The sequence below is a fragment of the Marmota monax genome, unplaced genomic scaffold (genome assembly GCF_021218885.2).
Source record: "Marmota monax isolate L192 unplaced genomic scaffold, Marmota_monax_Labrador192_F-V1.1 WCK01_AAM20220418_F8-fsc00108, whole genome shotgun sequence".
NCBI lineage: Eukaryota > Metazoa > Chordata > Mammalia > Rodentia > Sciuridae > Marmota > Marmota monax.
Window position 1 is genome coordinate 1,752,716 of NW_026694593.1, and position 27,507 is coordinate 1,780,222.

The 27,507-nt window shown below is 53.3% G+C and overlaps 3 protein-coding genes and 1 non-coding gene across 6 annotated transcripts; 2 read left to right on the forward strand and 2 right to left on the reverse strand.

Moving 5' to 3' along the window:
* Positions 1 to 4,109: 4,109 nt before the first annotated feature.
* Positions 4,110 to 8,886, forward strand: Gba1 (glucosylceramidase beta 1). The gene is made up of 11 exons (XM_046421899.2): positions 4,110 to 4,286; positions 4,894 to 4,978; positions 5,228 to 5,419; positions 5,537 to 5,683; positions 5,958 to 6,091; positions 6,305 to 6,477; positions 6,697 to 6,934; positions 7,247 to 7,471; positions 7,969 to 8,132; positions 8,513 to 8,629; positions 8,717 to 8,886. Exons 1-11 carry the CDS (start codon positions 4,260 to 4,262, stop codon positions 8,820 to 8,822), a joined length of 1,608 nt encoding a protein of 535 aa, XP_046277855.1. The 5' UTR covers positions 4,110 to 4,259; the 3' UTR covers positions 8,823 to 8,886.
* Positions 8,887 to 9,342: 456 nt separating this feature from the next.
* Positions 9,343 to 14,650, reverse strand: Mtx1 (metaxin 1). The gene is made up of 8 exons (XM_046421900.1): positions 14,111 to 14,650; positions 13,126 to 13,195; positions 12,916 to 12,995; positions 10,912 to 11,004; positions 10,581 to 10,763; positions 10,382 to 10,458; positions 9,773 to 9,927; positions 9,343 to 9,688 (listed from the first exon to the last, which is right to left on the reverse strand). Exons 1-8 carry the CDS (start codon positions 14,633 to 14,635, stop codon positions 9,474 to 9,476), a joined length of 1,398 nt encoding a protein of 465 aa, XP_046277856.1. The 5' UTR covers positions 14,636 to 14,650; the 3' UTR covers positions 9,343 to 9,473.
* Trnaa-ugc (transfer RNA alanine (anticodon UGC)) lies at positions 12,022 to 12,094 on the reverse strand. The gene has a single exon. It is a non-coding gene; the product is annotated as a tRNA-Ala (tRNA).
* Positions 14,651 to 15,581: 931 nt separating the features above from the next.
* On the forward strand, positions 15,582 to 25,586 carry Thbs3 (thrombospondin 3). 3 transcript variants are annotated; one of them, XM_046421971.2, is made up of 23 exons: positions 15,582 to 15,725; positions 16,764 to 16,970; positions 17,539 to 17,795; positions 17,893 to 17,995; positions 19,039 to 19,065; positions 19,266 to 19,348; positions 19,432 to 19,483; positions 19,609 to 19,757; positions 20,133 to 20,273; positions 20,472 to 20,549; positions 20,884 to 21,036; positions 21,241 to 21,351; positions 21,446 to 21,553; positions 21,739 to 21,898; positions 22,117 to 22,235; positions 22,349 to 22,401; positions 22,665 to 22,858; positions 23,041 to 23,219; positions 23,334 to 23,382; positions 23,597 to 23,793; positions 24,017 to 24,189; positions 25,060 to 25,199; positions 25,285 to 25,586. In XM_046421971.2, the coding sequence occupies exons 1-23, from the start codon at positions 15,647 to 15,649 to the stop codon at positions 25,341 to 25,343; spliced, it is 2,871 nt and encodes a 956-aa protein (XP_046277927.1). In that variant the 5' UTR covers positions 15,582 to 15,646; the 3' UTR covers positions 25,344 to 25,586. The 3 variants fall into 3 exon arrangements, with proteins under 3 accessions (XP_046277927.1, XP_058427906.1, XP_058427904.1); XM_058571923.1 differs by lacking the exon at positions 19,266 to 19,348 and having other exon boundaries at positions 19,432 to 19,476; XM_058571921.1 differs by lacking the exons at positions 15,582 to 15,725; positions 16,764 to 16,970; positions 17,539 to 17,795; positions 17,893 to 17,995; positions 19,039 to 19,065 and having other exon boundaries at positions 19,288 to 19,348; positions 19,432 to 19,476.
* The last annotated feature ends 1,921 nt before the right edge of the window (positions 25,587 to 27,507 follow it).

Below are 27,507 nucleotides of genomic sequence, written 5' to 3' on the forward strand. Positions count from 1 at the left end.
ACAAACATAAAATCAAATATAAGTCAAGAGGATGATATTATATAACATTGAAGAAAAGTTGTTTTTTTGTGTGTGTGGTTTCTTTTTGCAGATCTGGGGATCAAACTCAGGCTTCATGCATGTAGAAAAGTTTTATTCTTATTCTTTAGGAAAACTCCAATCATTTAGAGGATCATTAAGGAGAAGGAATCTTAAATAAAACACACAATGCTCCTAAAAAGACAAAATTACAAATTTGTCCTTGAGGCATGGGCATGGAGGCCCACACCTCTAATCCCAGCTACCTAGGAGGCTGAGGCAAGAGAATACAAGTTTGAAGCCAACCTTTGCAATTTGGTAGGACCCAGTTTCAAAATTAAAAAAAAAAATGAAAGAGGGATGAGTACCAGGCATGGTAGGGTATGCCTGTAATCCCAGTGGCTTGGGAGGTGGAGGCAGGAGGATTGCAAGTTCAAAGCCAGCCTCAGCAACTTAGCAAGATCCTAAGCAACTTAGCAAGACCCTGTCTCTAAATAAAATGCCAAAAAGGGCTGGGGATGTGGCTTACTGATAAAGCATCCCTGGCTTGCATTCCCAGGACTGGAAAAAAAATTTTAAATTATGACAAATTTACTTGTAGATCTAGTTGGCTTTTGTGTGTGACTTATATAATGAGAGCAGCCTCCAATCTACAAAACAGAATTGGAGGCTTCACTAGGCAACAGCATAACAGAGGGATTTGTAAGGGGAGGACAAGAAAACAACCAAACAACTCTGAACAGAGACAGAGTAGTTAACATAGGTTACTTTTTGGTAAGGGTTAAAGCAGAGGGTTTCCTTATTTTGTGACTCTACACTGAAATCTCCTATTTTCAGGAAAAGCTGGTGCGTTTTGGGATCTATCACTCTTGAAGTTTCATTTTGATTATGTGTCATTTCGTGTGAATAAATCCATTTTGGCTTGGTCTAATCTGTTGGGAAGTACTCCAGGGGCTCAGGGGCTCAGTCCAAAACAATGTCCTCCCATAATTTTGTTTAACAGTCCATATTATAACTATCTTTACTTAGAAAATAAAATAGAACTGTAATCCCAGCTACTTGGGTGGCTGAGGCAGGAGGATTGTAAATTCAAAATCAGCCTGAAGCCGGGCTCGATGGTGCATGCCTGTAATCCTAGTGGCTTGGGAGGCTGAGGCAGGAGGATCACAAGTTCAAAACCAGCCTCAGCAATGGCAAGGTGCTAAGCAACTCAGTGAAACCCTTTATCTAAATAAAATACAAAATAGGGCTGGGGATGTGGCTCGGTGGTTCAGAGCTCCTGAGTTCAATCCCAGTACTCTGTCCCCCCCCCCAAAAAAGACCAGCCTGAGAAACTTGACCCTGTCTCAAAATAAAAAATAAAAAGGGCCAAGTGTTGTGGCACATGCCTGTAATCCCAGTGGCTAGAGAGGCTGAGGCAGGAGGATCACAAGTTTAAAGTTAGCCTCAGCAATTTAGTGAAGCTGTGAGCAACTATCTCAAAACTTTTTCAAAAGGGCTGGGGATGTGGCTCAGTAGCTCAGTGCCCTGGGTTCAGTCCCTGGCACACACACACACACACACACACACAAAAAGAGTTAAATAAAATAAAAATGATCCTATCTCAAAACTTTTCAAAAGGGCTGGGGCTATTGCTCAATAATAGAGTACCCTGGCTTCAATTCTCAGTACCAGAAAAATAACATAAGAAAACCTCAAGGACAAATCACATTATTAGAGAAATTTGAAAGAAGTGGTGGTATCACCCTGGGAAAAGTTTACAATTTGTAAGGATGATAAGAAGAAACAATGTCCTGTGACAGAGCGTCCCCAGGTTCAATTCCCTGGGTTAAGGAAGGAAGGAAGGAAGGAAGGAAGGAGAAACAGAAGATTCAAACTTGGCCTGTAGAGAGGGGAGGAGACTCCAAACCCAACTGGACAGACAAGGGCAGAGGGAGAATGAACTTAATACATATGCCACAGTGGGGCTGGGAATTATAGCTCATGGGTAGCAGGCTTGCTGCTCATGTGCAAAGTTAGCCAAATTTTTTTTTTTCTTTTTCTTTTGTGGAATGAATGAAATGGAAGGAAGGAAGTTACCTGCCCTCCTGAGAACAAGTCCTGAGCAATACTTCCTGGAAAAGCAGGAAGTCTGAAAGAGGTGGATACTGCCCTAGTCACGCAGGTAGTTCAGCAGTTCAATTCAGGAACCTGGCAACTATCCCTGTGCCAGGCGGTCTACAAGGATATGAAACCACCTAGAATGAGTAAGGCATTTCCTTCAAGGAATTTGAGTTCCTTCCATAAACACAGGCCTACCTTGTTACAACATTTCGTGCCAAGCAGTGTACTAGATATATATTATCACATTCAAACTTCACAATAATCCTATCAGGCAGGAGTTATCACTTCCCTTTTATAGACGAGAAACAGGTTTAAGGTGACTAAGTAGTTTACAGCCAGCATTAATGGCAGAGCCAGGATTCAAACCCTGCTCATCTCACAGAACTATACTTACAGATACAGAAGCTAGGAGAAGAAATGATCAGCCTTGGAAAGGCTTCAGTGAGATAATTCAAAAAACAGAAAACACTCATACAACAAATAAGTAGTTCCCAGTACCTACTAAGCCCCAGGCACTGGGCTTATCTCACTGACTCTATGAATGAGACAGTGGTATTGCCTCCCTTTACAGGTGAGGAAACTCAGAGAGCTGGGGTTAGTCAGGTGGTATTACGTGTGTCACTGCCACTAAGCCGATTTGATGTGATTCATGAGGCAACATCATGGACAACCTCCTTCTTGCTTCCGCTGAGGGTATACTTTTTTTTTTTTTTTTTTTGGCAGCAGGGATTGAACCCAGGGGTGCTTAAATACTGAGCCACATCCCCAGCCCGTTTTTATATTTTATTTTTAAATTTTGAGATAGGGTGTTGCTAAGTTGCTGAGGCTGGTCTTGAATTTGAGATTCTCCTGCCTCAGCCTCCAAAGTCGCTGAGATTAGAGGTGTGTGCCACTGTGCCTGGCAGAGGGTACAGCTTTGTATAGCACTTTCCAGTTTCTGAACTCCTTCACCAACCTCCCAGTCCTATAGAAAGGAAGAGCGGTTATTATAATCTGCATCTGATGATAGAAGAAGGGAAGCCATGAGAGGTGCTGTGCCAACCACTCCCTCTCTGTCATGCCACCCAAGTGCTAGGTCCCACGCCTGCACTTCACTGGTTAATGACTCCCCTTAGCTTCTCCATGAAGACTTTCTGGATAAATCCCTATTCAGGAAGAGTCCCTCTTCATCCCGGGGAACTCGCAAACTTGTTACCATTTCTGCCTTTCAAAATATCTGTGTGTCTGCTTTGGTGTCTCATGGGTCCCTCTAGGGCAAAGACTGTATTAAACATGTTTGGAGCCTCAGTATTTTGCACAGTGAGCCTCTTCTTGTTCTATTTAAAAAATTTTTTGTGGTACTGGGGATTGAACCCAGGGGTGCTCTACCACCACTGAGCTACATCCACAGCTCTTTTCATATTTTATTTATTTTAATTTATTTTTCTGGGCTGACATAGGGAATTGAATCTGGGGGTGCTTTACCATTGAGCTGTGTCCCCTTTTTTATTTTGAGGCAGAGTGTCGCTAAATTGTTGAGGCTGACCTAGAACTTGTGATCTCCTGCTTCTGCCATCTGAGTTGCTGAGATTACAGGGATGAGCCTCTTTTTATTAGAGTCATTTTATTAGCAGTGTGTGTGTGTGTGTGTGTGTGTGTGTGTAGGTATAGATATCCCTCCACTGGGAACTGAACCCAGGGTCTTCCACATGCCAAGCAACCACTCTCTTGGGGAGCTACATACCCAACCCTTGTCAGTATCATTTAAATCTTTCTCAAGATGTGCCTGTTGTAATCTCCCTTCTTTGGGATTTGGGATCCGTTACCCAGTTCTTTACTGAAATCTTTGTTCCAGGCTGTTCTCAGAGTTGTCATACACTCATATCTTCCAGAGTTTTATAAAGTGTAAATCTCAACAGCCCAGAAGTCCACTGCCCATTACAAATATGGCCGTGATTGCCTCATTTCCTGTGTCGTGTGACTCTCCCTTAGTCGTCACATGACCCATCCACTTCACGTTGCCGGAATTAACCCGCAGGGCTAGCCCAGTTCCAATAGCTGCAGTAGATAATCTGAATCCTTGTTTTTATTTAGTGGATCCTCTATCCCTCTGAGAGTGTGGAACTCCTGAGGTCTTCTTATCCAGTGACTGTGAGGTGATGGAGTTTTCAAGTCGTTTTAGAGAGGTGAGTGAGCCATGGGTCTCAATTGGTCTTGTCATTGCTTCTGAAATCCTGGCCATCAGGCTGTGGAATTTGATGAATGGCAGACTCTCCTTGAACCCAGGCCATCAGGGTTCTTTGAGAAAAACACATATGGAGGGAGGGGTTGAGGTAGAAATGGGCCGGAAGAGAGTGAAGACAGTCCTTGTTTTTGGTGGGCAAAGAGCTGTCACCAGCAGTCGGATTGCAGGGAGGGCTGCACCCAGGAGTCTGTGGGCCTTGTCCCCTCCTTTTTTTTCTTTTTCTTTTTGGTACTGGGGATTGAACTCAGGGTCACTCGGCCACTGAGCCACATCCCAGCCCTATTTTGTATTTTATTTAGAGACAGGGTCTCACTGAGTTGCTTAGTGACTCGCTTTTGCTGAGGCTGGCTTTGAACTCATGATCCTCCCACCTCAGCCTCCTGAGCCGCTGGGATTACAGCAGTGTTCACCGCACCTGGCTTGGCTTGTCTCCTCCTTAATAAAGGTGGGAGACTAGGCTGGGGGCACCCAGAGGCAGTCAAACTCTGGTGAGTAGCTGACAGGAAGAGAGGGGCTTGCCTTCTAGCCATTTCTCATTCTGTTCTCAGGTGGGCCCCAAGCACCCAGGCAGGGTAGTCATGGCTGCCAGCCTGACAGGATTGCTTCTGCTTCAGGCAGTGTCCTGGGCATCAGGTAAGTGAATCCAAGAGGGGAGGATGGCATTGAGGCGCTCCCAGCCTCCTGGTCCTTTGGTAGTCTTCTGGTATGTAGGTGGGAGACTTTCAGAAGGTGCAAGATAAACTCCTGAATGACTGAGGCCAGCCTTGAGGTGGGGGCACAGTGAGGGGATTTTTGAAACTGACGTTAATTTCTTAGCCTGCATGTCCATTCTCCTCATCCGCCTCCTTTGGCCTTGCCTCTGCTTGTGCCCCTCCGTTCCAGGTGCCCGCCCCTGCATCCCTAAAAGCTTCGGCTATAGCTCAGTGGTCTGTGTCTGCAATGCCACCTACTGTGACTCCCTTGACCCCCTGACCTTCCCTGCCCTTGGTACCTTCAGCCGCTATGAGAGTACGCGTAGCGGACGTCGGATGGAGTTGAGTACAGGGACCTTCCAGGCCAATCACACAGGCACAGGTAATCACATGCCCTCATCCCCAAGCCAGGCTGGGTCTACCTGGAGCCAAGTCGTAACAGTGGTCACTACCGTTTCTCCCCTGCCTGAAAACCCTTCTTCCCTCTGTGTGTCTTTAGGGCTGCTACTGACCCTGAAGCCAGAAGAGAAGTTCCAGAGAGTGAAAGGGTTTGGAGGGGCCATGACAGATGCTGCTGCTCTGAACATACTTGCCCTGTCACCCTCTGCCCAGAGTTTGCTGCTCAAATCTTACTTCTCAACAGAAGGTGAAGGGTGGGGAGGGCAAGTGACATTGTGCAATGGACACGTTTGAGTTTTCCTTGTACTTTTTCACCCTTCCCTGACAGTTGGCTCCTCTCTTCATGCCAATGTAAATAAGATTGCCATGTCAATCTCTGCTAAGTGCCTGGGGACTCTCAGGCCGAGAAGGACATGTTTCACCCAGGTGCTGACCTCCAAGGTTCCCAACTTAGGGGCGCAAGTTCCCTTTGGCCCCGTTGATGATCTCAACTTCCATATCTTACTCATCCTTTTCTGCAGGAATTGAGTATAATATCATCCGGGTACCCATGGCCAGCTGTGACTTTTCCATTAGCACCTACACCTACGCCGACACCCCAGATGACTTCCAGTTGCACAACTTCAGCCTTGCAGAAGAAGATATCAAACTCAAGGTGGGCATTCTCACTGTCTCAGGCCCTAAAGATGCATCAATGTCTGGGGGTTGAGAAGGTCCAGCGAGGGCTATCTGCAGACATGGAACCTTCCCCTGCGGTCTGTTTTGTCCTGGGGTGGGAGGTTGGGAGCTGACGGCTGGACCTGATGCACTGGTTGGGCTAGTCTGTGTCCCAGCTCTGGGTGTCTCTCCTCACTACCTTTGTCTTTAGATACCCCTGATTCACCAAGCCCTGAAGTTGGCCCATCGCCCTGTCTCACTCTTCGCCAGTCCCTGGACATCACCCACTTGGCTCAAGACCAATGGGGCAGTGAATGGGAAGGGGTCACTCAAGGGTCACCCAGGGGATATCTACCACCAGACCTGGGCCAAGTACTTTGTCAAGTAAGGGATCATCAAGGCCATGGAGCCTCAACCAACCCACCCTTTGGACACCTTGGTCTATGTTCCAATTCTACCTGCTTCTACTTCCAGATCTGACTCTGCTCAGCTTATATTCCTACCTTCTGGGCCTTGCAGACTCAGGCCTGTTGGTCAGGGTTCTATTCCCCAGGGTCTTGGTCTAATTTCTTGGCCATGATTGCTCATGCCCTTTTTCTCCAGGTTTCTAGATGCCTATGCTGCGTACGGGTTAAAGTTCTGGGCAGTGACGGCTGAGAATGAGCCTTCTGCAGGGCTGATCAGTGGGTACCCCTTCCAATGCCTGGGCTTCACCGCTGAACACCAGCGAGATTTCATTGCCCGTGACTTGGGTCCAACCCTTGCCAACAGTACTCACCGTGATGTCCAGCTGTTCATGCTAGATGATCAACGCCTTTTGCTGCCCCGCTGGGCACAGGTGGTAAGGCCCAATATCTCCATGGGTGTCCCAGTGACCCCCAAATATGCCATCCAAATGATTGGCTCCAAACTTAAGACTGCCTTCCCTGCCCCAACTCTTGACTTCTGTAGTACTCTGGACTGGGTCCAGGTGTCTAGGCCACCAGCCTCATCAGACATCCAGGACCCCGTGGTTGTTCCCTTAATCCCATCTATTTACATTCACCACACCACCCATTTTTCAGGACTCCTAGTTCCTCATCCAGAACCCTCTCTGCAGGGCTCAGTGTCAGTGGCTCCCCTTCCCCAGTTGTCTTTCCCTTTCCCTGTGCAGGTACTGGCAGACCCAGAGGCAGCCAAGTACATCCATGGGATTGCTGTACACTGGTATCTGGACTTCCTGGCTCCAGCAAAATCCACCCTGGGGGCGACACACCGGCTGTTCCCGAACATGACACTCTTTGCCTCAGAGGCCTGTGTGGGCTCCAAGTTCTGGGAGCAGAGTGTGCGCCTAGGCTCCTGGGATCGAGGAATGCAGTACAGTCACAGCATCATCACGGTGAGCCCCTGTCTCCCATCCTGCAAAGCAGACATCTCTAACCCCTTACCAAAGATCGAGAGCCCTCCTTGCCATCTTGCCTTCTGGGGCAATTTTGGGATATTGAGTCTATTCTGTTTTTCCTTCACATCTCATCACCCTTTAGCATATACTCAGGGCCCTGCCTCCAGTTTCTCAGCTTCCCTTGAAATGCCTCCATCTTCATAAACCCCTCTAGTGAGAGAGCCGAGCATGATGGTGCACACCTGTCATACCAGCTACAGGGGAAGCTGAGGCAGGAGGAGGGAAAGTTCAAGGCCATTCTGGAAACTTAGTGAGATAAAATTAGAAGAGTTAGGGTGTAGCTTGGTGGTAGGCTACCCTGGGTTCAATCTCCAGTACTACCCCCTTCGAAACAATTAAGGAGAAGGATTCCCCCCTCATAGGGCTGAGCCACTGAAGGCCCCCAGCTCCCTCTGTGTTGAGCCTTTTTTCCTTTGCTCTTGTCCTTACTCCAGAACCTCCTTTATCACGTGACTGGCTGGACTGACTGGAACTTTGCCCTGAATCCTGAAGGGGGGCCCAACTGGGTCCGCAACTTTGTGGACAGCCCCATCATTGTAGACATTGCCAAAGATGTGTTTTACAAACAGCCCATGTTCTACCACCTGGGCCACTTCAGGTGAGTACAGGGTGGGTGCCCCCATTCCACACAAGGCCTATCATCACCTGTGCTGGGCTTACATCACTCCATACCAGGAGGGAGCAGGAAGGCGTTTAGGGTGGCAACACTGGGAGAGACACGCCCATCCTCTCTTGCACCATGTAGGCAGGAAGCAACTAGGTGGCATCAGAGACACACACAACCCCTGGGTGCCTGATGCTGGGGCAGGGATGCAGGAGGTCAGGGTCAGGGCCCAGCAGTATAGCTCGAGGCCTATAGAGTTAGGGCAGAGTTTGGGTAGGACTTATGGGTGGGGTGGGGGCTGGGTGGCTGAGTTCTTAGACGAGGGTTTGATGGGTTTGGCTGAGGTCCCTGATGATGCCTGTTCTCACATTTAGCAAGTTCATTCCTGAAGGCTCCCAAAGAGTTGGACTAGTGGCCAGTGAGAAGACCGAGTTGGAAACAGTGGCACTGATGCATCCTGATGGCTCTGCAGTTGTGGTTGTGCTAAACCGGTAAGGGTGAGAGCAGGTCTAGGATTGGCTGGGACCAGTGGTGGGTCTCAGCCGACTCACACTCTCAGCTTCTCCTCTCCTCCCCAGGTCCTCGAAGGATGTGCCTTTTACCATCAAGGATCCTGCTGTGGGCTCCCTGGAGACCATCTCACCTGGCTATTCCATTCATACCTACCTGTGGCGTCGCCAGTGATGGAGCAGATACCCAAGCAAGGACCTGGGTTCAGCATGGGCATTAAAGGGACAGAGTCAGCTTACATGCTGTCTATGGCTAAAGAGGGCACAGCAGGGCTGGGGTGAGCTTATAGTGACGTAAGCCCTTGGGCAGTGGTTTGGGTGACTCACTCTCCTGTCCAGTGGGTGCCAGGGGCTTGAGGCCCCTAGAGAAAGATCAGGAAACCCTAGTGTCCCCCCACTCCGCTCGCTTGTGTTAGGTTATGCTGTGTGCTGGATCCTGTGGAAACTGGGCCTAGACCCAGGGTGAGCTCACTGTCTGTATTAAAACAGATGGAGTGGGAGTTAGGGAAAGGAGAGACTAGGAAAGCTAGACCCAAGCTAGGTACTATTTGTCTTTCCTGGAGATGCAAGAGTGAGCCGGTGCAGAAGCACTGTCAGCCTTAGGGCAGGAGCCAAGAGCCGTGGGTAGACTCAAGCACCCAGATGCTCCCATGGCACATGTTAGGAAAATGGACTTCCCTTAAAGGAGAGAATGATTGCAGTCAGTGTGAGCAGCTTTATTCTTGGGGGCAGTACCCCATTTCTGGCTATACCAATAGTGGGGAGGCTAAGGGGCCTCTGGAATGCATGATAGTAGAAAAATCAGTCCTAGGAACATGAGGACAAATCATTCCTCTTCATCCTCCTCAGCCATGCCCAGGGCCCGGCTGCCTGGGGTGCGGGCAGGCGTTGCCCTCTGGATGGAAACAATGCCACTGAGCAAAGCATAGCCCACCATGGCTGCCAGGCCTGCCAGCACAGACAGTATCTGGTTCCGACGCCGATATGGCTCCTCCTCAGTCTCTGGGCCTCCTGGTGTCTGGCGTGGGGGTGGCACCTCAGCTGAAGGGAAGAGGAGGAAGGTGGGCAGGGGATCCTGGATCCCGGCCCCCTCTTCCAGGGTTGTTCCTCCCATCTGCCCCTTACCTCCGTCCCAGGGAAAGTAGAGGCTGAGGATGTGGGCACAATAGGCACAGAGGTTATGCAGCCCCCGCAAGTGGGCCTGCAGCTTCCCACTGGGCAGCTTGGCTTGCAGCAGCAGGGCCAAGTGGCTAAAGACAAAGGCATCCAGGGAGGCGGGGCTGGAGCAGAGGAAGAAGGTGAGATGGAGGGGGACCACCGGACAAAAGGGTCAAAATGGAGCTAGAGGAAGAGTCAGCCTTGGAAAGTGGGCTCTGGGAAGCAGGGAGGCCACCACAGGAGGCCAGGACACAAAGTTCTAGACCTGGGAATGGGGAGGGTTCCCCAGGTGGCGCCAGCCTGGCCCTGAATGGGGCTCTATCCCTGGGCTGCATAAAGGGCACATTGAGTGCCCTACAGCCCTGCCGGCCCCTCCTGTGCCTGGCTGTCCTCCCACCCCACCCTCCTATACCACTGAGGAGGCTTCAGCCCCACACACAGCCCTACTATCACCAGAGCCAGTGTCTGTCCTGAGGATCTCTTGGCCAGAGCCCGAGCCCATTCCAGCCCTAGCCCCAGCCCCAGCCTCTACATCTTCTTCTGAGCCACCCATTACACCACTGGAATCAGACTCACGCGTCTCCAAAGAAGAACTTCTGAGAGCCCAGGCGCTGAGAGAGAAGGGTCAGGCACTCCCGAGCTTCTTGGTACAGCTATAGGGAGAACACAGGTAGGCTGCAGCTGTGGAAACCACTACCTCCCCTCCTGGGCACTCCCTTCCTGGCCATCGTCCTTGGGGTTCATGTCATACAACAGCCCCTTATCCCAGAGCTACCTCCTTCTCCAGTTCTTCCTCGTTCTCAGGTCTGTGCTCCCCACATAGCAGCTGTAGCCGCTCCGTGTACTGCCGCTGCATGCGGCCAGGCAGGAAGAAGTTGAGGGGAAAGGGCATTGCCTCTGCATACCACTTCCGGGTCACTTCCACATAGTTCTTGGTGTCTATCCAAAAAGTATGTATCTGGATTGGGTAAGCAAGAAGGAAAAGGAAGGCTAAACCAACGCACCGTCCTGACTCAGCCCATGCTGCTCTGTGTCTCCGTGTGGGTGTGGCATGACCACCTCCCCCATAAGGCCACACTAGTGCTAGGAGATCTGGGCGCACTCACCAGCACTGGGAGCAGCTTTTCCTCTAGGAGAGACATGAAGGCCAGGGTGTCTGCCCCTTGCCGGGCTGACAGATCGTAATCGGCATTGTACTTCTGTTGAAGAAATACCCATGAGGCAGACACTGGGGGGTTGCATGGGTACTTCCCAAAGAGGGAAGGGATGGTACCCTCCCTCACTGGCCTCTGAGTGTAGTGAGGTACAACAAGGAGCTTTTCCCACTGAGGCCCCCTTGCCTGAGCCCAGCCGGTAGCCTGTTGCTGTTGGCAGAAAGCCTGGGCCTTGGAGCCTGCTGGCCGTCAAGGTCCTGCGCCCATTGGGGGGAGGAAGGAAGGCCCAGCCACAAACTAGGAGCAGCTCCCAGAATTTCCACGGAAAGCTGGCAGCACGCCTGCTGACGACAACTTTCTAACAGCAACCTCACCGAACCAGACACCACAAAGCTAGCCGAGTGGAGATCAGATGCAGGTTGGCCTTAGCCCATGCCTCAGGAATAGGGGATGCCATTCCACACTCCCTGGACCCAGCGAGCTCATCATGCTCAGCACCCCCTGGCTTGTTCCCTCACAGCCCAGCTTTGACTATTTCTTCCACTTCACTCCATGGCCTTGGAACCACCACCACCACCACATACGCATTCCACCCGCTCCCCCAGGTCTAACCTGCTCTGCCTTCCCAAGCTTCAGCCTCTAATCACCCCCCTCCACATCCTGAGTAAACTTTGTCCCTGCATACCCTCTTGTGCATGATCCTTAAATCTCTCTGACCTCAGTATCTCCCCTGTGGAATCAGGGTAGTAATCTCTTTCTCTCATATGGTTATTAGGAAATAATTCAGGAGAAAACTCTTGGAATCTGGAAAAGCTCTGTTCATCATAAGGAATCACGGCAGTGGCCCAGGCCCTGACAGGAAATTTGGCTTTTATCTAGATCTTATTTCTCCAAGCCTCTCAAGCTTCCACTCATTCCCCAACAATTTGCCTGAGAAAGTACAAATGAGAAAGAGGGTCCCATTTCTGACAATGTGTTCTATGTGGAACCAGGCTAGAACTCTTGTAAGAGCATGCTTATTAAATCCTCTAGATGTTTTGTGGGTTTTTTTTTTTTTTTTTTTGGTGGTGCTGGGGATTGAACCCAGGGCATTGTGCATGCAAGGCAAGCACTCTACCAACTGAGCTACATCCCCAGCCCAAATCCTCCAGTTTTATAAATAAGAAGCTTTCAGATCAAGAGTCAATGACAGAGTAAGAGTAAAGAACACAGCCTAGAACTCCCACTCTTTTTTTCCCATTCAGTACTGGGAATTTCAACCCAGGGGCAATCTACCACTGAGTTATACCCCTGGCCCTTTTATTTATTTATCTATTTATTGCAGCATTGGGGATTGAACCCAGGATCTTATGTATGTTAGGTAAAGCACTCTTCCACTAAGCAAAATCCCCAGCTTATTTTTTATATTGAGTCAGGATCTTGCTGAATTGCCCAGGTTGACCCTGCACCTATGAAACTCCTGCCTTGACCTCTTGAGTTGCTAAGATAACAGGCCTGTCACTGCACCCAGTTTCTTATTCTTCTTGCAATATTCTAATTCCCTGTCCTGACTCCAAGCCTTGTTCATCCTAAGCCCCATATCTAGCCCAAACTAGTGCTTGAAAACAGAGACGTAACCCTTAGAAGTACTTTTGAGTCCCACTTTTGAGGACCTCATCAGAGCCAAATGCTACTCTCTTTTCTCTTCCATGTGTTATCAGTCTATGCCTCTCTCCCTCCCTGCCCAGTTTGCAGAAGGAAGTATGCCCCTGGATGGTCCCATGGTGCTCTGGGCTTAATCTCTGTTTTTATTACATCACAGTGACAATGTGTATGTCTTCCTCATCAGAATGTGTGCTCCTTGATGCTCTGGGTCATCTGTGTTGAGGTTGGCATATGTCTGGTGCTCAATAAATTAATTTTGCACTGAACTGACTGAACTTCTCTCACTTGCAGACCCCCATTCAAGCCACCTACCTCTTTTCGAAGGTGGGTGATGATCTTGTGTGGTACCGAGATGACTTCTCCATGAGTGGTCCGAAGGGCAGGCAGAGTTCCTGACATTGAGAAAGAAGTATGCCCACCAGATCCTTAGCTGCTTATTCATATGTATTTGTATTACGTTACTGCCTGTTTCCTGCTCCTCCCCTTGCACACTCCCTTCCTTATCCCCTAGGGACTGGATACCTGAAGGACTTCGCCAAGGGTTGGCGATCTTGTGTACCTTGAGTGGAGCACCAGTAAATCTGGCATAAGTCTGCAGGGAAGGAATCAGAAAGCACCGAGTTCAGGCCCATGGCCTCACGGGGGAACCAAGAACAGAGCTGTTCACAGAATACCATATGGGTCATGCCCTATGCTTAGCACCTTTGTACAAAAAAACAGGTAGTCATTACTATTTTACAATTAGGTAAAACAGAGCTCAGAGTATGGACATGTGGATGATTACAAGTCAGTTAGGAAAATCCTTCCCTCTATCTCCCTTCTTGCATCAATCTGATAGACACTTATCCTTGGAAGATTCTAAATAGTATCCCTCTTCTTGGAAGCATCGACCACATCCTTCTTTGGTGGTCTCTTTCTACCCACATATCTTACGTTTTACAACAGAATATTTTATTAAACTTATTTCCTTTCTGCCAATAACTTGAAGGGAGTGGCCAAGTCTTATTTCTTTGCATGGCAATGTTATGCGTTTGGAAGAAGTCTAATACATGCTTTTAAAATCACAAAGTAAATTAGTGTAATGAACCAAGTCTGTCTGATTCCAAAACTCTACAGTCTGGCTGTGGGCTGTCTGGACCCACAAGCAATAAATGCTGTTTAGAGAAAGAGGGAGAAAGGGGGACTGAAAAGACAGGAATGGAAAGCTGAAGATCCCAGAGATCGTTCGGAAGGGATTGCCCCAAGGTCACACAGCCAGAGGATGGATAAACAAGGACTGGACCCCATCTCCTGAACCCTCAATCAGGCCTCTTTCCATTGCAACAGGAATCCTAGGCGACTGTGGCGTGGGGCGCTGAGCCCACATCGGCCAAGTACGCTCTTTGACTCAGTTTCCCGCACGGCGCCCCATACTGGCGAGCCCTGGCCAGGTTCGGACGCTGGGCTAGTTCGGGCCCCCTCCCCACTCTTCAAGGGCGCAGCAGAGGGCGCCGGCGCCACTCCTCACCAGCACAGCCAGGCTATCCAGGTCCACTGACGGCAACCCCCAGCCCCCTGACCAGCAGAACAGCTCCATGGGCGCCGCCATCTTGCACGCCCTCTGTCCCGGAAGCACCTCCCCGGGAGCTTCTGCCCTCCCCTGCCCGGACCCGCCCCCCGCCGCCCCTCCGGAGGATCGGGGCTGGGGGCCTGGGGAGGCCCCTGGGGAGGCGCGGCTTCCCCGGGTCGGAGAGGCGGTCCGCGGGCTGGAGGCGGAGCCGCGAGCTCCGGCGGAGGGCTGCCGCCCGCCCATCCAGAGGCGGCCCACGCAGTGGGGCAGGGCTGCCGGCCAGGCGCGCCTCGGAGAGTCCCGGCGCCTCAGCCGCGCGGAGCCCCGCGTTCCCGGAGGCGCGGCGGGCCTAGGAGAGGGGGATCTTGTGCGCCCGGCCGGGTCCTGGGGGCTCCTGCCAGACTGCACGTGGCCTGGCCTGCTCCCGAGCCCCTCGAGGCTCGGCCCCGAGCTGGGGCTGCGGGGGGGTCCCCCGGGCCGCATGTTTTCCACAGCGCGTTATGTTTGGAGCGGGCCCTGCGCCGCCTGTCGCCTTGGAAACAAAACACGGGCGGTGGCGCGGCCGGAGCCGAGGCCGGCTGGGGCCTGGTGGGGGGAGGGGATGTGGGGCCGGCGGGCTGTTGCCTTAGTGAGGAGAGCCCAGGCGCCCCTCGGCTTCATCCGGGTCACGGCCCGTCTGCCAGCACCCACAGGACTCTTCAGTCTGGTCCTCGGGTGCTGCTGGCCTTTCCCCTGACTTTCTTTCTTGGCGGTGCTGGGGACTGAACCCAGGACCTTCAGCGTGCTAGGCGAGAGCTGTTCTACTGAGCTACACCCCTGTCCTTGTCCCCTGGTTTTCTACCTCCATTCTGTGGTGCCTTTCTTCTGACTTCTTGGCTTCGACCTCACTGACCACTGTTTTAGACCTCGTCCAGTTATCATTAGGAGCTTCCAAACTCCCAAGTTTCCTAGGAATGAGGGAAATGGAGGGATGGGCACACATCATGAAACCCCCTACTCACACACTCTAATAAAGAGCACTTGCTCCGCCAGAGCAGCAAGCTTCAAGCCATGTGGGCATCCACTGGGCACTATAACAAGCTAGTTTCGGCCACTCCCTTTGGCGTCCTCTTCTGCCTACTGGCATTGCCCATGCCAGGGGTTCCTGCCTTCCCCAACTGTGGCTTCCAGAAAACAGTAGCATTCGGCAGGGCTGTTTGTTGAGGCCCCCAATAACGGGATGATAGAGGAGAGGGAGGCACCTGGGGGTGAGGACCATTAGGGAGTACCAAGAGGCAGGGAGGCCTCCAGGACTCTCCCAGTGCCCCTGGTTCCCGGAGCTGGTGATGCCTCCAGGGTGATTGGCAGCTCTTTGTTTCAGCCCCCCCTCACCCGCCTGCTGGCCCCCCCTACAACTCCCCCCTCCGTCCCTCCGCCCCCCGCTCCTGCTCTCTCCGCCTAGCCTTTCCCCTCCCAGCCGCCTGCCTGCCAGGGGTAGTGAACCGGCTGAGCGGCATGGAGACGCAGAAACTTCGGGGGGCCCTGGCTCTTCTCCTCCTTTGCTCTTTCGCATCCGCTAGTCAGGATCTGCAGGGTAAGCCTGTCTCCATCCTCCTAGACTCCTCTCTGTCTCCTCTCTATTTGCCCCCAGCACAGGTAGTGGGAGGTTGTGGGCAAGGGGAGAGTCCTGAAATTGAGCCCCGGGAGAGTTCCACTGCCTAGAGTTGGTGAAATTATGGCCTGGTGGAAAGGAGTGGGTACCAGAGATTGTGCGAGTGGGAACTGGCCAGGATTAGGCATGAGGCCAGAGCCAAGGACTCAGGAGCGGGTTGTTAGGACTGCTTGGCTGGGTTGTTAGAGCATCCACAGGCACCCCAAGGGTCAGGAAGAGCAGCCTGAAGGTTGGTGCATTGTGAGGATCCTTTCCCTTCTCCCTGGGCTCCTGGCTGCTGAAAGTCAGGGTGGGGGTGGGGACTGAGAGGTCTAGGCTCTCCCGGAGGTCTGGTGGTGGGATGGGCCTGATGGGTGTGGGAGAGGTAGCTGGAGCAGATGACACAGGCAAAGATTCTTTACTGGCTGGAGGGGAAACCACAGATTGGCCAGGACACAGGAGGCAGAAGAGCTGGGTCTTACATTCCCTGGGGGGTGGGGGAGCCCAGACAGTGGGAGGGTGGGAGCCCTCAGTGGGCAGCTGTTCTTATCCAGATGAGTGTGCCGAGTCCCCAGGATGGGAGGAGGTGGACCAGGGTGTGGAATGAGCCAGACCCAGCAGTGGAAAGAGAAGCTGCCTCCCATTTCTGCGCTGTGGGCACCAGGTGCCACTCCTGCCTCATACCAGCACAGCGTCTCCCTTGCGCCACCTGGTGGGGGCATCTCAAGTTTGTGGGATGGTTTCTTATTTTCCAAGTGAGTCTCAGGTCTGCAGGTTCCCAGAGGGAGGTAACAGGCAATAATGAAGGAAGGAAAGATTCACTGCCTCCGGCTGTCCTCTGATAACAAAAGGGTGGAGTTACACTGCTCGGTGGTGTGGTGGTGGGTAACTAGGGGTGCCCCACCCCTGAGGGCTCAGGGGAGAAGGCAGGTCTTAGCACTTGACTCCTTCTTCTGACCTTGATCACCCCTGCCTGGCCAGTAATCGACCTGCTGACTCTGGGTGAGTCCCGGCAAATGGTAGCTGTGGCAGAGAAGATCCGGACAGCTCTACTCTCTGCTGGGGACATCTACCTCTTGTCCACATTCCGCCTGCCCCCTAAGCAGGGTGGTGTCCTCTTTGGCCTCTACTCTCGCCAAGACAACACGCGATGGCTGGAGGCCTCTGTTGTGGGCAAGATCAACAAAGGTGACTGGTGGGCATCTTCTTTTCTGCATCAGTGATTCCCTTAAGCGCTCTCCCTCATCCCCACAACAGGTGCCTCTTAATTCTCCTTGACCTCCTCTGGGAACCATGGTTCCCGTCAGGCTGTGGCCAGGCACCAAGGGGCACAGTAGAGGTTATGGAATGCGGAGTAAATCAGGAGGTCAGGTGCCCAAATAGCAAGGTGAGGTCTGGTATTTATAGGTATGGGAGGCTGTACTTAGGGATGCCCAGAGAGAGGGTGAGACATCTCTGTGCCCCAGCAGTGACAGAGATCCCTCAGATCCCTGGACAGGTCAGTGGGTATAGAACTAGCTGCCACCCTGGCAGAGGATAGGTTGCTATGATGCACTGAAGACTAAGAAAGTCCCTGTCTCTGAACCAATTTGAAAACATTTGTTTGTATACCCATTATTCGCAAAGTGTTGAGAGATATACAGCTGATTTAGGGATGGTAGCCCCAGAGATGTGGTATCCAGAAGAGTTGATCCACGGCTCAATGGGACCCAGGGGATGGGGGATAGTGCCCGTACTGACCTCCCCTCCCGGGCAGTACTGGTGCGGTACCAGCGGGAAGATGGCAAAGTCCACGCAGTGAACCTACAGCAAGCAGGCCTGGCTGATGGCCGCACACACACAGCTCTCCTGCGACTCCGAGGTCCCTCCCGACCCAGCCCTGGCTTGCAGCTCTACGTGGACTGCAAACTGGGTGACCAACATGCCGGCCTCCCAGCACTGGCCCCCATTCCTCCAGCAGAGGTCAGTGGGCTGGAGATTAGGACCGGACAGAAGGCTTATTTGAGGATGCAGGTAAGCAGGAAAGACCCTCCAAGTTGTGTGGAGACAGTCTGCACCAGTGGGGGGAGGAATTGGTAGAACTACTTTACCTGCTGTCCCCTCCCCCCAGGGCTTTGTGGAATCAATGAAAATTATTCTGGGCGGGTCCATGGCCCGTGTAGGAGCCCTGAGTGAATGTCCCTTCCAAGGGGATGAATCCATCCACAGTGCAGGTAACAGAGACTCCTATTATGAAGCCATGGGTCTGTGGTTTCCAGTGACTCTGTCCTTCTGATTTCCTTTCCCCTAACACCCATTCCTTTGGCTCATCTATTCCAGGGACTTCTGACCCAATCTTTTACCCTCAACTCCATGATCTCCTATATGGGAGGTTTAGGTAAAAAAAAAAAAAAAAAAAAAAACAGGTGTCCCTGTTCAGGTCACCCAGCCTAGGCCAGAAAAGTACCATGATCCAAGAGAGGTCCAATTCTGAGGATCCCTGGGAGACAGTGGGGAGGAAGGCACTTTCTGGGTCTTGGCCAAGATCCTTGTTTCAGGTTTTTGTAGGTCCTCTTGGCCGCTGGCATCTACCAGCAGTGTCTCTGAGCATTGCCCATCTGCCTGGTCTCTCTGACAGATACTCGAAGGCTCTTATACAGGAAGAGCTCTTGGAGGAAGCTTGGAAAGGCAGAAATGGAATGTACTGGGGCCCTTGTCCTGGTTTGGGTGGCCTCTCACTGGGACCCATTCTGCTACTTCCATGCCTGAGAACCAGGGGAATTTTTTTGTTGTGTGCCAGAGATTGAACCTGGGGATGCTTAACCACTGAGCCACATCCCCAGCCTTTTTTGTTTATATTTTATTTAGAGACAGGGTCTCATTGAGTTGCTAAGTGCCTTGCTAATTTGCTGAAGCTGGCTTTGAACCTCCAATCCTCCTGCTTCAGCCTCCCAAGTTGCTGGGATTACAGGTGTGCGCTACAGTGCCTGACAAGAATTTGGATTTTGACTTCCTATAAGGCAACTCCCCTTTGAGGGTCAGAACTGGTGCTAGCTGGGGATGCGGTTGAGATAGAGCTCTTGGCTAATGTGTGAGGCCCTGGGTTCCATCCCCAGCACCCCAAAAGCAAGACAAAAAAATCGGTGCTGCTTTCTCACCAACTCTGCCCTTGTGCTATGCAGTATCTCATCTTTATTCTAAGGCTCCAGCCTGTTCCCTTCTTCCTTTCTCCTTCCCACCAGCCTGTCCCCCTGACCATGTCTTCTCTTCTCTCTAGTGGCCAGTGCACTGCAATCCATTCTAGGTGAGTAGGCCATGAGGTGGGGAAGGGGTGAGGGTGGGGAGGAGGCCCCAGGCTTGAGCAGCTGCCTGGAACCAAGTCCTCTTCAGTCAGGTGTGGGTGGGTCTTAAAAGGTAGGGGATGGGCAGCAGTGGCTTGTTGCCCTTGGAGGGTTCAGGGCTGATGCCCCAGTTCTGAGCCTCTCCACACATGGGCCCTGACAGGAGAGCAGACTAAGGCGCTGGTCACCCAACTCACCCTCTTCAACCAGATCCTGGTGGAGCTGCGGGATGATATCCGAGACCAGGTTTGGGTGGGCCAGCCGAGGGTGCTACCAGTCCAGGGGTGGGGTGGCAGATGCTGAGAGCTGACTCCTTCCCATTTTTTTAGGTGAAGGAAATGTCTTTGATCCGAAACACCATCATGGAGTGTCAGGTGTGCGGTGAGTGGGAGAGCAGGGGAGGGCTCCAGATGGCACCGCTATGCTGCCCACCTGTGGCTTTGGCTTCCCCTTCTAACCATGTGACTGGTGATCTCTGGGTAGCTCTGACTGTCCCTGCCTCCCAGGCTTCCATGAACAGCGTTCCCACTGCAGCCCCAACCCCTGCTTCCGAGGTGTGGACTGCATGGAAGTGTATGAGTATCCTGGCTACCGCTGTGGGCCTTGTCCCCCAGGCCTGCAGGGCAACGGCACCCACTGCGATGACATCAATGAGGTAGGGGAGGCAGAGCCCACATGGGTGCAGATAATTGGGGTGAGGGTATCAGGAAGGGCCCAAGAGGCTGGGGAAATGTTGATTGGAAGCAGAGGAATCTGGGGGTTAGGAGAAGTCAGAGACCAGCAAAAAAGTGAGATGGGAGGTAGGCAGAAGACTGAAGGGCCACATGGAAGGAGCTGGGGAGTGGAAGGGCCGTTTGAGCAAGGGGTACAATTACAGATTACAAACCAGAGGGAGGCTGGGGCGCAAATCAGGAGCACCATGAGAATGGAGAGGGAGAGTTGTGGAGCGGAGAGAACAGGAACACTGGTTCCAGGATCATAGGCCAAGGTTCTCTGGAGAGAAGCCTCATATCTGCTTCCCTGCCCTCAGTGTGCTCACGCTGACCCCTGTTTCCCGGGCTCCAGCTGCATCAACACTATGCCCGGCTTCCACTGTGAGGCCTGTCCTCGAGGCTACAAGGGCACCCGGGTGTCTGGTGTGGGAATTGACTATGCCCGGGCCAGCAAACAGGTCAGGATGGACAGTCTGTCTAGAGAAGGGGATTCTGGGTGGGACATGGGACACTGGTGATAAATGGGGTGAGGCTGGCTTTGTATTGGCTTGGGGTCTGGACTTATTAATGCTCATGATAAGGCCACACCAATGCCTTCTCCTGTATTTGCGGAGAACTACCCTTGGTCTGGTTCCACCCAAAGTCTGCCCCTTCAGGTCTGCAATGACATTGATGAATGCAACGATGGTAACAATGGTGGCTGTGACCCAAACTCCATCTGCACCAACACCATGGTGAGCTGAACACCCTGTCTCCAGGGGTGGTGTTAGAAATGTATGACCCATCGTCAAATTTCCTGCTCTCTTCCTCCTTCCCTGGGGTTCTAGAGTCCATGTTCACAGGGACCCTACTGCCTCTAACCAGCAGGGACCTTTAGCAAGTTCTCAAGCATCCTTATTTGAAAAATGGGGCCATTATCTACTTTGAAAGATTGTCCTGAGAGCCTAAAGGAGAAACTAATATGCCCTGTTGGCTGTGAGGGCAGGTGCTATACCCTCAGGGAGGGCAGTGCCAGTCCAGGGCACCTGGTGGCCCCAGCCTCTTTCCTGACTCTACTTTCTCTCTCAGGGATCTTTCAGATGTGGTCCCTGCCGCCAGGGTTTCCTGGGCAACCAGACCCAGGGCTGCCTCCCAGCAAGGACCTGCTTCAGCCCAGCCCACAGCCCCTGCCATGTTCATGCTCACTGTCTCTTTGAACGAAATGGTGCAGTGTCCTGCCAGGTGGGCTGGGAAGGACAAGGGAAGGAAATGTAGGGAAAGGGCGAAGACTAGTGGACATGTTTAAGGTTGGGGGGACTTCGTGGAAAAGGGTGGTGGGTCTGGGCCCAGGAACTGGCTAGTGGGAAAAGTAGGGCCTAGAGAGGGAGTGGTGGGGCATGGGAAGCCATCCCAAGTTGCTAATTCCTGCTGTTTGTGTCACCCCAGTGTAATGTGGGCTGGGCCGGGAACGGGAACGTGTGCGGGCCTGACACGGACATTGACGGCTACCCGGATCAGGCGCTGCCCTGCATGGATAACAACAAACACTGCAAGCAGGTGCAGGGGCCGGTGGACCAGTGTGGTGGGGAGCCCCAGGCTGGGTCAGGCCAGAACTCATCCGTTCTGTTCTCTCCCTCCTCCTGAACTTCAGGACAACTGCCTTTTGACACCTAACTCTGGGCAAGAAGATGCTGACAATGATGGCGTGGGGGACCAGTGTGATGAAGACGCTGACGGGGATGGGATCAAGAATGTTGAGGTGGTCCCCAGACCTTCCTGCCCTCTGCAGCTCCTCTGCTCTCTTCGTCCTGTTTGGTTCTCTCTGGCCTCTCCCATAATCCTGCCCCTTGACAGTGCTCTAAGAAGGTTCCAGAACTCCAGATTAGGGAGCTCTAAACCTGTGGCCCCGGACAGGTGGATCTTCCCCTCTCATTTCTTGACCAGGACAACTGCCGACTGTTTCCCAACAAGGACCAGCAGAACTCAGATACAGATTCATTTGGTGATGCCTGTGACAACTGCCCCAATGTTCCCAACAATGACCAGAAGGACACAGATGGCAATGGAGAAGGAGACGCCTGTGACAACGATGTGGATGGGGATGGTGCAGGCCTGGGGCTCAGGGGCAGGCTGGGAATTTGGATAGAGGGGATGAGTCAGGGAAGCTAGGAGGTCTGTGAGAATTGGGAGGCATGCTGTGGGAGCTGGACTGGGTCAGAGAAGATGACCAACATAACGGAGACCAAGCTCAGGACGTTCACCAAGTTAGAAGAGTGAGACGTATTCTAGTGACAACTCTGTGCTTTTCCCCATGTCTTCTAGGCATCCCCAATGGATTGGACAATTGCCCTAAAGTACCTAACCCGCTACAGACAGACAGGGATGCGGATGGGGTGGGAGATGCTTGTGACAGCTGCCCTGAAATGAGCAATCCTACCCAGGTACAGGGGAGGAGAAGGGTAATCAGTGGAAAGCCCCAGCCCTTTGGATGGGAAGTGGGTCACCATCTTCAGAGTTATCAAGAGGAGATGGTGAGATCAGGCCCCTCTCTCAGACAGATGCAGACAGTGACCTGGTGGGAGATGTCTGTGACACCAATGAAGACAGGTGGGGTCTTGGCCAAGAGACAGTCTCCCAGGGGATATTTTACTTTCTTCTAGTCCATTCTCACTTCTCTCTATGGCTCAGTTTTCATTCTCTATTCCCATAATCTCCCTTCCATTCCTATTGCTGGACCTTCACATCTGGCTGACTGCAAGGGGTCTGGATGGAGGGCAGGCTCAAGACTCCCCTAAGCAGAAGACAGGGAAAGAAAGGATGGATGGGGGGACTTTGGACAGCAATTATTTGGTGACTGTTTTTCTGAGCAGCGATGGGGATGGTCATCAGGATACCAAGGACAACTGCCCACAGCTGCCAAATAGCTCCCAGCTGGACTCAGACAACGATGGACTTGGAGATGAGTGTGATGGGGATGATGACAATGACGGTGTCCCAGATTATGTGCCTCCTGGTCCTGATAACTGTCGTCTAGTACCCAATCCCAATCAGAAAGACTCAGATGGTAAGGCTTGCTCCAAAGAGGGTTGGACTGGTTTGGACTTTGCTCAGGGGGAGGCAGCAAGCCCTGCAGGGCAGTAAGGAAGGGCAGGTAGGGAGAAGTCAGGAATGCAAGATCCAGGAGGTGACAGTGTTGCCCATTGGCAGTGGCTAGGCCTTCCTGAGCTCCTAGCCTTATCTACCCAGGCAATGGTGTTGGTGATGTGTGTGAGGATGACTTTGACAATGATGCAGTAGTCGACCCCCTGGATGTGTGTCCTGAAAGTGCAGAGGTAACCCTCACGGATTTCCGAGCCTATCAGACCGTCGTCCTGGATCCTGAGGGTGATGCTCAGATTGACCCAAACTGGGTCGTTCTCAATCAGGTACTTAGACTCGGCAGTGGGCTGGGCAGGTACTGTCAGGCCAGACCACCAGGTAGGGCCTAGGTGGGGTAGTACACCTGGATCAGGGCTTATTTCTTTCCTGAACAACCCCAGGGCATGGAAATCGTTCAGACCATGAACAGTGACCCTGGCCTGGCAGTTGGTATGTATGGGGTCATCCAGTTCAATAATTTCCAAATGGAAGAATTCTTCAGGGACAGAGCATGAGGGAGGAAAGGGAGGGGAAAGATGGGCGAAGGCAACAGAGAAGGCAGTGGACAAGCTGGCCACACATACTGCAGGCACCCCTTCCCAGTCCTCCTGCGGTGGGCCACTTGCTGCCCCTGACCTTTACCCCACCCCTACCCCCACCCCAGGATACACAGCCTTCAATGGTGTGGACTTTGAAGGCACCTTCCATGTGAACACAGTGACTGACGATGACTACGCAGGTTTTCTCTTCAGTTACCAGGACAGTGGCCGCTTCTATGTGGTCATGTGGAAGCAGACAGAGCAGACCTACTGGCAGGCCACACCTTTCCGTGCTGTTGCCCAGCCGGGGCTGCAGCTCAAGGTAACCCAGCTGCCCAGTTTCCCCAACCTAGGCCTGTTCCCAAAGCTCTCCCCTGCCAACCCCAGGGCCTCCTCTCCTGCCTGATCGGGAATCCTCAGGACTCTGGCCTGCAGGTCGGCTCTGTGGGCCTCCTTGACTCCCTTCCCACCTGTAGGTACCAGCTTTGTGTTTCCCTTCTCTTTGGTCCCATGGTTGACCTAGTGTCTTTGCCAATGACCCCCAGGCAGTGACATCAGTGTCTGGCCCAGGTGAGCACCTCCGGAATGCCCTGTGGCATACTGGCCATACCCCTGACCAGGTACGGCTGTTATGGACTGACCCACGAAATGTGGGCTGGCGTGACAAGACCTCCTATCGCTGGCAGCTGCTGCACCGGCCTCAAGTTGGTTATATTCGGTGAGGAGAGGGGCCGAGTCCATCCGGAGGACCCCAGGCTGGGGCCTTTCCTTCCCTTTTAGCTGGGACTCACCAGTGACCTCTCCTCTGCTCAGTTCCTCAGTGCCATGGGTAGGGACCATGGCCACTTCTCTCCATCTCCCTTCTCACCACAGACAGGACCTGTAGCCAGTGTTGGGCACATCATTCCTTCTCTGTGCCCCATTTTTCTTCTGTAAAATAAGAGCATTGAGCTAGATGCCCTCAGACCCCAGGCCAGTCTGTACGGGGCCCATCACTTCCAACCTCCTAAGTGGCACAGCCCAGAGCCTACTTCATCAGCAGCTGACCTGGAAGGGATTTTACAGAGGCCCAGACCTCCCAGGCCTCTCAGTTCAGCACTTTGTCCACAACTTTGCAGTTCCTTCCCACAAATGTCCCTAGTTGATGGGGACAACTGGAGAAGGGAGGGAAAATGGGTGTGCTTGGAGGCTGGACTTTTTTCAGTCAAGAACTCAGAGTCCAGGGGCCTGGGGTTGGTGCCCCTTTAAGGTGCCTAGTGCTGTGGGGCGCCAGAGCTGGGGATAAAGGGGGGTTGACTAGAGCCTGGGAAGCGGGTGACTTCACCCCCCTGCCCATTGTGCTCATCGCCATGGCAACCCAATCCTCGCTTGGAATGCGGCTGGTGCTTTGAGATGCAAAAGGGGCTGGACAAAGAGCTAGGGGCCCCTGGCCTGAGAAAAGCACCCCTTCCCTCCCCTTTCCTCCTCTCCCTTCTCTCTTCAGCCTGGTGAGCTCAAGGGGGGCTGGGATGAGCAGGGCCTGGGACATGGAGGCACTGTACCCACTGGCACCTTAGCACCAACGGACACCCACCCCTATCCTGGACAGGGTGAAGCTCTATGAGGGTCCCCAGCTAGTGGCGGATTCTGGGGTGATCATCGACACATCCATGCGAGGGGGGCGTCTTGGTGTATTCTGCTTCTCCCAGGAAAACATCATTTGGTCCAATCTCCAGTATCGATGCAACGGTGAGGCTCTAGACAGATCAACCTGACCCCTCACATGTCCTGGAAGAGTCACATTCTCTGACCTTACTTATTTCCCCTTCTTCAGACACAGTGCCCGAGGACTTTGAGCCATTCCGGAGGCAGCTGCTGCAGGGAAGGGTGTGAGGAGGTGGCCACCGGATTCCTGATTTTAGACTCTCTGGCCTTGGGGTCCATCCTGGAGACTCTGAGGTCTAAACTACAGCCCCTCAGCCAAACATAGACCCTCCTCTGGCACCCGTCAGTTCAGCCCCAGTGGGGCAGCACCCCCACTGTTCAGGTGTTGGGACATTTTCAAGGGGTATTACTCAGGTACTAACCCCAGGAAAGAAAATAGCAGATTGCCATAAAGTTCCGGTTGTTTTCTAAGCCAGTGCAATTGCTTGTTTAGGGGTTTTCTGGGTTAGGGTGGGAATCAAGAAGGAACCTGAGGGCGTCAGAGGAAAGCTGGTAGGCTAGAAGTTAGAGAGCTAAGGAAAGTTTGGCTGATTTGGGTCGCGGGTGGAGAAGGTGCCAGATGGGGTTAAGTGAAGGATGAGGTGCTGTTCGGAGGATGGCTAAAGTCCTCCCAGCCCCACTTACTCACGGTGGCAGCGGCGACACTCCAGTCTATCTTAGATCAGCCGGTATCGAAAGCCAGGAGGGCGGGGGCTGCCCCGCTTGAGGAGAGGGGGAGGCCGGGGGGCCGAGGGGGCCGGAGGCCGGGACGAGTGCAATATTGGCGGGGGAAGTAACAACACTGCACCGCGTCCCGTCCCTCCCGCCCGCCCGGGGCCCGGGATCCCACTCCCTACAGCCTGAAGCCAGCCGGGCTCAAGGACTGGGGTGCACTTTGGGGAGTTGGGTTCACCTTAGAAGCAGGCCAAAGACTTGGCGCCTCTAAGGGTGAAGGAAGAAGGGGAGACCGCGGTGCCCAGGAACGCCGCTTTCCGACGCCCGGGCGTTGCGCGCGCTTGCTCTTTAAATACTCAGACTGAGCGGCGCGGAGCCGTCACCATGGTGACGCGTGTCCCAGCAACCGAACTGAATGGCTGTTGCCAGGCAACTCCAGAGTTGAGGTTTGGGGCCGCCCACCTAGATATTCCTACTTTCTCTAACGGGCTGGTGGGGGGCCTTCCCCGCCTCCAGCCCGCTCGCGAGCGCGCGGACGTACCGCGCCCAGCGCCGCCCACGGGCTACGGCGCGGCACAAAGCGGTGCCTTGGAGGCCGAGCCGCGGGCGCGGGAGCGGTGGTGCCCCGCTCCTGCCTGGGCTTTCCTCCAGTCTCGCGCCATGCAGGAATGTTCTTAAAGTACTGGTTTCCAGTCTGTGTTGTCGGGGCTAAGAGTTGTTTTCCCCATCCCCTCGACACTGCCTCTGTTGGCCTAGGCCACCAGCGGGAACCCGGACCCAGCCTACACCCTGAGACCACGTGCCGCACTGGCCCCAAATACCTCCCTTCCCCGCAAACATTTCCGGCCTTCAAAGTACCTTTCGATTCTCCCAAATGACGCACCCTCACGTACGGTTTTGCTCTCCCAACGCACACGCACCTGCACCACTCTGCTCCCCGGAGGACAGTTGTATTCCTAAATTCCATTCTGTCGCTCCACCTACTCGGCCTCCTAAATCCGCGACTAACCTGTCCTACTCCCCCCTCCCACATTCCGATGTCCTCTCCCAGAGACCTCGACGCCCCTTCTATAAGCCTCAGGACCCCACCCACTTAGAATCATTTCCTCCAGACACCACCCCCAAGCGTCTGAGTCCCCCACCTACTGCCCCCGACCCCACGGTTGTGTGTGGCCCCCCCCTCCCCCCGCTTTCCTTCCAAGACATTGATACTTCCCGCCAGGGCCCAGCTTCCCCAGGATCTCACTGCCCCCATTCAGTCAACGTCGCCCAACCTCCTCTCCCCTGGATCGGGGCCCCTCCGGACGCCAGGGTCGGCCACTAGAGGGCAGGAGCTCCCAGCAGCAGCTCGAGGTGGAGGCTGGAAAGGAAGAACCCTAGGGTTCGGCAGAGCCCTGGTTTCGACCTTCTTGAAGTGGAAATTTCCCCCCCGCCCCCTTCTCGGGAGAAAGCCAAGGAGGGAACCCAGGCTGCTGGAAAGCCCGGCCGGCCGGGGCGGGGACTGTGGGTTTCAGGGTAGAACCGTGTGTGGAACGGGACAGGGAGCGGTTAGAAGGGTGGGGCTATTCCGGGAAGTGGAGGGGGGCAGGGAGGGAGTCCAAAACTAGCACCTAGTTCACTCGTTATTAAGCACCCTTATTTCTTCTCAGCACGCAGAGTGGGGCTTCAAAGGACCCGG

Excerpts from the sequence above, each read along its gene's own strand:
- Gba1 (XM_046421899.2), top strand. The coding sequence starts at position 4,260 with ATGGAGTTTTCAAGTCGTTTTAGAGAG. Across the intron at positions 6,092-6,304 it reads AAGAAGATATCAAACTCAAG|ATACCCCTGATTCACCAAGC; the intron begins GTGGGCATTCTC and ends CTTTGTCTTTAG. Across the intron at positions 8,133-8,512 it reads TACCACCTGGGCCACTTCAG|CAAGTTCATTCCTGAAGGCT; the intron begins GTGAGTACAGGG and ends TCTCACATTTAG.
- Mtx1 (XM_046421900.1), bottom strand. The coding sequence starts at position 14,635 with ATGCGGCCCGGGGGACCCCCCCGCAGCCCCAGCTCGGGGCCGAGCCTC. Across the intron at positions 12,996-13,125 it reads CCCTTGGCGAAGTCCTTCAG|GAACTCTGCCTGCCCTTCGG; the intron begins GTATCCAGTCCC and ends TCTCAATGTCAG. Across the intron at positions 9,928-10,381 it reads AAGTTCTTCTTTGGAGACGC|CCCCGCCTCCCTGGATGCCT; the intron begins GTGAGTCTGATT and ends CCTCTGCTCCAG.
- Thbs3 (XM_046421971.2), top strand. The coding sequence starts at position 15,647 with ATGGAGACGCAGAAACTTCGGGGGGCCCTGGCTCTTCTCCTCCTTTGC. Across the intron at positions 20,550-20,883 it reads CCATCTGCACCAACACCATG|GGATCTTTCAGATGTGGTCC; the intron begins GTGAGCTGAACA and ends TTTCTCTCTCAG. Across the intron at positions 22,402-22,664 it reads TGTGACACCAATGAAGACAG|CGATGGGGATGGTCATCAGG; the intron begins GTGGGGTCTTGG and ends TTTTCTGAGCAG.